Source organism: Ichthyophthirius multifiliis (assembly GCF_000220395.1).
Source record: "Ichthyophthirius multifiliis unplaced genomic scaffold scaff_1120509251115, whole genome shotgun sequence".
NCBI lineage: Eukaryota > Ciliophora > Oligohymenophorea > Hymenostomatida > Ichthyophthirius > Ichthyophthirius multifiliis.
In genome coordinates this window covers 48813-56196 of record NW_004086190.1, presented here as the reverse complement: position 1 = coordinate 56196, position 7384 = coordinate 48813, and the positions used below count along the sequence as shown (strand labels likewise).

Below are 7384 nucleotides of genomic sequence, written 5' to 3'. Positions count from 1 at the left end.
GTAGAGGAATATGTCTTACTTTTAATGATTAAATAGAAAAATATAATAATAATAGTAATAATAATGATAATTATAAATATCTTAATCATTTATCTTAATTGTAAAATCTTAGAATCGTTTCTTTTACCATTTAAAAAGCTAATTAGTAAATATTTGATTCTGCATTGAGTTTTATTTAGCATTCCATATCTATATAAAGCTTTAAATTTGTAAGTAATGCTTGTAAACATAATTAACAGGAAAATATTAATATTAATAATTTGTATTAAATTATTGATAATAAAAGTAGTTTAAATGATTTCAAGTTTAAATATAGTCATTTATTTTATTTTACAGGAAATAGAAATAATTAATAATAACTATAGTTAAATATTAAATTAAAAATAAGGATAGAATAATATTTATTAAATTAATTAATTTAATTCTAATTTAATTCTACTTATAAAATTAAATTCTCTATTAATAAAATTTATGAATTTAATTAACTATCTTTACTATTAAATTCTATTGGTAGTTGCTTAAATACAAAAATTATTTTAATTAAAATCGAAAACTTATCTCCTGAGTTATAAAATAGTGTTTAATTTGAGAATAGAAAAAAGAAAAATTACTCATTTTTCGAATAATTAAAATAATTAAGATATTTGGAAAATTTATCTTTGGAAATGTTTTATAATTAATAGATTTTAGATAGCTTATCTGATTTTATTAGAAATAATTAAAGTTTGAAAAATTTATAAATTGTTAAACTTGTTTAATTCAATTAATATAATTTGGATATTAAATAATTATGTGAAGCTATTTAAAATCATAAAAATATTATCTAAGTTATTTTTAGTTTTAAGAATGAACAAAACGAAATTGTTTAAAAGGAATATGAGAGTATTTGGCAAAATGAAAAAATTTAAAAATTTTATGCTCCGATTGCTAATTGCATCTAAAATTGTTAAAATGCATTAAATGTTGTAGAGGTTTTTGAAGATAAGATTAATGAAGAAGGAATTTTGTTAATCCTAAAATAAGTTGAAAATAATGATAAAACTATGTATTTGAAATTCAAATCTTGTATGGATAAATAAGTGAATTAATGTTCAGAGCAATTTTAATAATAATACTATTAATGTTGTTTGAAAGGAAAATTATTAAGACTTACTTTTATATGCCTAATTGTGTTGACTCAATATATAAAAATTGATTTTAAAAATTATGCTTAAAAGCAAAAAAAAGAGAAATTATTAAATTTTTATTTTATTTTATTTTATTTAATTTTAGAAAATCTATTCAATTGTAATATTTTTTTATTTTTTTTTTAATTTATTATAAGAATCATTTTTTTATTTCATTTTTTTATTTTATTATCAAATATATATCCTATAAAATAAAAACTATAAGTTTTATACTATTTTAAATATTTATTTTTTTAAAATAAACTTATATATTTAATTATTTATATTAGATATTTATAAAGTAATAATAAATAAATAATTTATAAATGAATTTTTGATAATTATTTAATAAAAATTAAAAATAAAATAACATATATTTTAATTATTTTAATAAATTTATATAAAAATGTGTTTAATTATGAATATATTAAAATATATATTTTTACGTTCATATATAGTTTGAATAATTATATATTATGTTATTTAATCAATTAGATCTTCTATTTATATTAATCATATTTATACAATTTTAATGTTTTGATAGTATTTTTTTTAAATTAATATTTTGAAAATTATAGGCATAATTTTAAAAAATTTAAATTAATGTTTTAATACAATAAAAATATTTTATTTAATGAAAATAACAAAAAATATATAAATTAACAAAAAAATTATTCAATTTTTTTATAAAAACATTTTTATTTATTTATAATATAGAAATTGTTTATATTAAATATATGTATGTAATTAAAATAAAATATAAAAAAAAAATATATATAAGATAATTTTATTAATATATATTATTTTAAAAATAATAATTTTTTATTTTGAAAAAAAATAAAAATAAAAAATAGAAAAATATTATTATTATAATAGTATTTAATATTATTATAATATTTTTTATATTTATATTAAATAAAAAGTTAAAAAAAATAAAATTATACATTGAAATATAATTTAATAAAGATATGTAATGAAAAAAAATGATTTTTTTTATAAAATTTATAATATAATAAAAATAAATAAGATATTTAACATATTTTTTATATAAATATAAATATAAATATAAATATATATAAATATATATTTATATATATAATTATATATATATATTCATATTTTTATATATAAATATTTTTTAATTAATTTTATTATTTATATATTATAATTTTTTTCCATTTATTTTTTATTTAAAAAATATTTTTTTAGAATAATATAATAATTTAATATTTTCATAAATATTAATAAATTATTAACCATATTAATTTTTTTCATTATATAAAACAATTATTTATTAAATATATATATATATATTATTAAATATTAATGTTTAAATGCAACAATAAAATTTGCATATATTCTAATGAATAATAAGCATTATAAAACAATAATTTGATATTTATTCCATGTAATCAATGTCATGAAGTATTTTTTTGTTCTAAATCATGTAAAGATATAGATAAGTATTTTTAAAATAATAATTTTTTTATTTTTTTTTTTAATTTAAAACAATAAATATTTTAAAAAAAAGCCACTCATAAAATTGCAGTTAATAATATTCTTAATTATAAAAAATAGATTTAGATATATCTTAATAAAATAATTAATCAATTATATCAAATCTAGATTAATCATCTTTAAATTCTTCTAATATTTCTAAAAAAAGCAAATTATGTCTAGATGATTACGAGTTTATAAATAAACCAAAAAAAGAGACAAGTGAATTAGGAAAAGGAGCTTTTGGTTAAGTAAAATTGGCAAAAGAAAAAAAAACAGGTCGTATAGTTGCAATTAAGGAAGTAATTATTTATCTTAAAAATATAAAAATAGCAAATAACAAAAAAAGATAAATAAAAAAATTCTTTTATAAAATTCTACAGTTGATCATTTAAGAAGAGAAATAAAACTATAAAAAAAATTAAATCATCCACATATATTGAGACTTTTTGATAAATTTGAAGATACTCAAAATGTGTATTTGACATTAGAATTTGCAGAAAACGGTTCTTTGTTTGATTATTTAAAAAGGAAAAAAAAAATAAGCGAAAAAGAGTCTTTTATTTATTTTTTTTAAACATGTTTAGCTTTAGATTATTTACATAAAAAAGATATAATACATAGGGATATTAAACCTGAAAATCTCCTGTTGGATAATAAAGGGAATATTAAATTATGTGATTTTGGATGGAGTGCAGAAATCAATAATATTCTTTCAAAAAGAGAAACTTTTTGTGGAACTCTTCATTATATGTCTCCGGAAATTTTAAAAAGTTAAAAACATGATAAAAAAGCAGATATATGGTCTTTAGGGATACTTTTATATGAATTAACGCATGGCTTTCCGCCTTTCAATAGAAAAGGAATGTCTTCTAAAGAAAAAAGCTAGAAGAAATTAGTCTAGCGTAGTCGAATGGTATTTAATTTAATGATTAAGATACTTTTAATTTAAAAAATATAATTTCTATAATACTTAATATAAATCCGGAAGAAAGACCAGACTTTAAAGAGATTTTCAATCATTTATGGGTTTAAGAAAATAGCAAACATTTTAATATAGAACCTTTATAATGTCTTTATAAAAAAAATACTAATCTTTATTTAGATTAATAATAAACATCTCCAACATTTAAACAAAGATCTTTATCTTCTATAAATAATTAAATATAATCTGCTTTGAATATAAACTAAAATGATTAAAATAATAATAATAATAATAAAAATAATAATAATAATAATAATAATAAAAATAATTATAATAATAATTAGCCCTTAAAATGATGATTAAAAAAAAGAAAAAAATTCTAAAAAACCTTCGTTTTCTAGTCTTATCTAAAATAATATTGTTGAATAGATAAATTTTTCTTCTTAAAAGAGCTTAACACCTAAAAGATAGAATAAAAATTAGATTAAAATAATAATAAATCATGTTCATATTTATTTCAAGAATAAACAAAGGAAAAAATGAAAAAATTATTGATAATAAATAATATAATAGTTATAATGTTAGTGAAATCACTACACCTAAAAATAGTAAATATTAAGATATGGTAAATAAATATACAAAAAATAATACTAATAATACATAATAAAATTCTACTTAAGAAAATAGAAGTTCTAAAAAACCTTCTTTTACTAATTCAGGAACACCTCCATTACGAAATTAATAAATAAATAGAGGTAATTAATAACAATAAGATATTTAATAATAATAAATATAATAATAATAATAATAATAATAATAATATATAATAATAATAATAATAATATTATAATAATAATAAAATATAATTAATAATAATTCAAATATTTAAAGTAGAGATAATTCTAAATCACCTTAAAGGTAGAAAATATTTTAATATTCACCTCTTAAAAGTGCTTTACGAACTATTAGTCCTCAAAATAATAATAATTAAGTTTAAAATAGTAAACAATAACTAAATGTAGTATTTAATAATAAGGCTATTACGCATAAAAATATTTAAGAACCTAATATTATGAATTTGAGTATTAGTACTATTTAAAATGACTAGTCTATGATTTCATAATCAATTGCTTTTTAATAAAGTATTAATAATTTAAATCCTCAGATTAATACATAATAAGATTTATAATACTTAAATAAAAAAGTATTATTAATTATATTTTATATTATTATTATTTTATTTTTTTAAAAAAATATAAATAAATAGGATATGAAAAATACTTTAATATAAGAAAATTAGGAAAAAATAATAAAATAATATGAAATATTAGAAGAAAATACGAATAAATAAAGAGAATCTTAAAAAAAAAAAATAGAATATACAATATAAAAAATGCAATAAAGTTATAATAATGAATTATAAAATTTAAAAAATGAATATAAAGATAAATAATAGAAATTCGAAGACATTTATAAATAAAAATGTAAATAAGAAATCGGAGATATTAATAATTTAGATTTAAGCTAATAAGTTTTATAAAATAACTCTTTTATTATTTTATAAGATAATTATAATTATATAAAAGAAGAATAAGCTTAAAAAATGAAGTAAATATAAATAAAATTATAAGCTATTTTTTTTTTTTTCATTATAAATAATATAGAAACTTAGAAACAGAATATAAGAAAAAATAGTAAGAATTTTAATTAGAATAATAATAAATAATATATATATCATAATAAGGAGAAGATATTTAGTTTACAAAATATGAAAACGAATTAATTTAAAAATAACAAAAAATCGAAAAAGAATATGAAGAAAAATATGAAAAATTGCGTGTCGAATTCGAAGAAAAATAAAGGTTTTTTGAAGAATAAATTAAGGAAAAAGAAAATGCGAAAATAAAAAAAATAAAAGAAAAAATGCTAAATCAAAATGAAAAATTGAAAATTGAAAATTTAGAAAAATTAGAAGAATCTTTTATATCAAAATAAAAATAAATAGAAGATTAATATGAGGATTAAATAGCTAAATTAAATCTTTAATATAAGGAACTATAAGAATATTGTAATTAAATAGAAAAAGTACATGAAAGTTAATTAATGAAATATTAAAATAGAATTAAAGAATAGATAAATATATGTTAAAATTAATATAATTAGAAATTAAAAAAAAGAAAAATTGATATTAATAGTTCTAATTTGTAAGATAAACTAGATATATCTATATTAAAAATGTAAGAAGAATAAATAAAAATATTAGAATAAATAAAAAATGATTTAGAAAATGAAGAGAAATAATAATAACAATAAAAATGTATAAACTAAAAATTTAAAAATAAATCTAAGTAAGAAATTTAATATAAAGAAGAAGAATTATAATTTAAAAAGAATCTAAATTCAATTTAGGAAAGACCATCTTAAGAAAGTATTAATGAAAGTTAAAATAAAAGTGAAATAATTAAAAAATAAAGAGAACATTATAATAATAATAATAATAATAATAATAATAAAATAATAATAATAATAAATAATAATAATAATAATATTAATAATAGCACTATGTCTTTAAATTAAAGTAATATTTAGAAAATGAAATAAAAATATTATTATAATAGTAATATAAATGAATCATATAGTCAATAATAAAATAATATGAGTTAAACTCAATAGTAATATTTTTTAATAATAATATATAAAAATAATATTATTTTATATAAAATTTATACATAAATATATATATAAATTTTATATATATATATATATATATTATTTATTAATATAAATATATTTTTATTTTTATTTATTTTAGGAATATTTCATTTACTAAACAAAATATTTTAAATGAATCTTAAAGAAGACATTTAACTAGAGTTTCTAATAGTTATTAATAGAAATTTTCATAAAGTTAAATTGATTATGATGAAGATATATATATTACTAGATAATAAAGAATTAGCAATAAGTAAGAATAATAAAACAAAATAAAATTTAAAATGGAAAAAGAAAAAGATATGACTTTTTTCGAAAGAATTAAATATGTTTTAGGATGTACTAAAAGATGAAAACAACAATAACACTAATAAATATATATTTTTTAATAAAAAATTAATATAAATAAATATATATTTATATATATTTTTTTAATATTCAGATTTCAATAAGATTATCAAATCTTCTTTTGGCTTCTAAATAAAGTATAGACTCTTTATAAGTAACTGGGAATATCTTTTTAATATTTTCAGAATTTATTTTATACATAATATGCATTTCGTTAGTTAATTATTTCTACTTATTTTATACTTTTTCAATTATAACTTTAATAATTATATTTTTATCAAATTAATAAACTACTTTTGCCTCAAATCTTAATATATTGCTCACTTATACAGGGTTTATAACTTAGAAATCATTTATATGTGAAATTTCTGGATATATTCCATATTTTTCGGTTGTATTTGAGAATTTATAAGCAGTAATCCAGGATAAGTCAATTGCTTCTTTAATTAAATTACCTGCATAAACATAACCTTATTAATTAAGTTCTTAGGCTTATATTATCATATACTTTTCTTATGTAGTATCATCAATTTATACTTAATTATCTTTTTAATTTTACATAAAAAATTAATGAATTTAATCAAATTCGGCTTAGTTTGGTGTTTTATGATTTTAAATTAGTTCCTCTTCCCTCTTTTATGCATTTTCAATTCCAATTTAAAATAAGCTTTTAAAAAGTTATTAATTTTTGCATTTTTATATAACAAAAGAAGGCATTTAATTAAAAGGTTTATGA

The 7384-nt window shown here is 14.9% G+C and overlaps 1 protein-coding gene across 1 annotated transcript, besides 21 other annotated features; it reads left to right on the top strand. All coding sequences in view use genetic code 6, as the record gives it.

The window, feature by feature from the left end:
• Positions 1–1241: 1241 nt before the first annotated feature.
• Positions 1242–1271: a microsatellite.
• Positions 1272–1326: 55 nt separating this feature from the next.
• Positions 1327–1353: a microsatellite.
• Positions 1354–2028: 675 nt separating this feature from the next.
• Positions 2029–2073: a microsatellite.
• A 137-nt stretch (positions 2074–2210) lies between these two features.
• Positions 2211–2301: a microsatellite.
• Positions 2212–2279: a microsatellite.
• Positions 2218–2279: a microsatellite.
• Positions 2218–2302: a microsatellite.
• Positions 2237–2305: a microsatellite.
• Positions 2283–2359: a microsatellite.
• A 252-nt stretch (positions 2360–2611) lies between these two features.
• On the top strand, positions 2612–3843 carry IMG5_143370 (protein kinase domain protein; the record flags this gene model as incomplete). The annotated part of the gene is made up of 2 exons (XM_004031253.1): positions 2612–2965; positions 3013–3843. The coding sequence occupies 2 exons, from the start codon at positions 2612–2614 to the stop codon at positions 3841–3843; spliced, it is 1185 nt and encodes a 394-aa protein (XP_004031301.1).
• A 20-nt stretch (positions 3844–3863) lies between these two features.
• Positions 3864–3929: a microsatellite.
• A 418-nt stretch (positions 3930–4347) lies between these two features.
• Positions 4348–4465: a microsatellite.
• Positions 4367–4465: a microsatellite.
• Positions 4466–4796: 331 nt separating this feature from the next.
• Positions 4797–4829: a microsatellite.
• Positions 4830–4966: 137 nt separating this feature from the next.
• Positions 4967–5042: a microsatellite.
• Positions 4987–5042: a microsatellite.
• A 900-nt stretch (positions 5043–5942) lies between these two features.
• Positions 5943–5981: a microsatellite.
• Positions 5982–6070: 89 nt separating this feature from the next.
• Positions 6071–6145: a microsatellite.
• A 156-nt stretch (positions 6146–6301) lies between these two features.
• Positions 6302–6357: a microsatellite.
• Positions 6322–6375: a microsatellite.
• Positions 6322–6379: a microsatellite.
• Positions 6324–6386: a microsatellite.
• Positions 6387–7384: the final 998 nt, after the last annotated feature.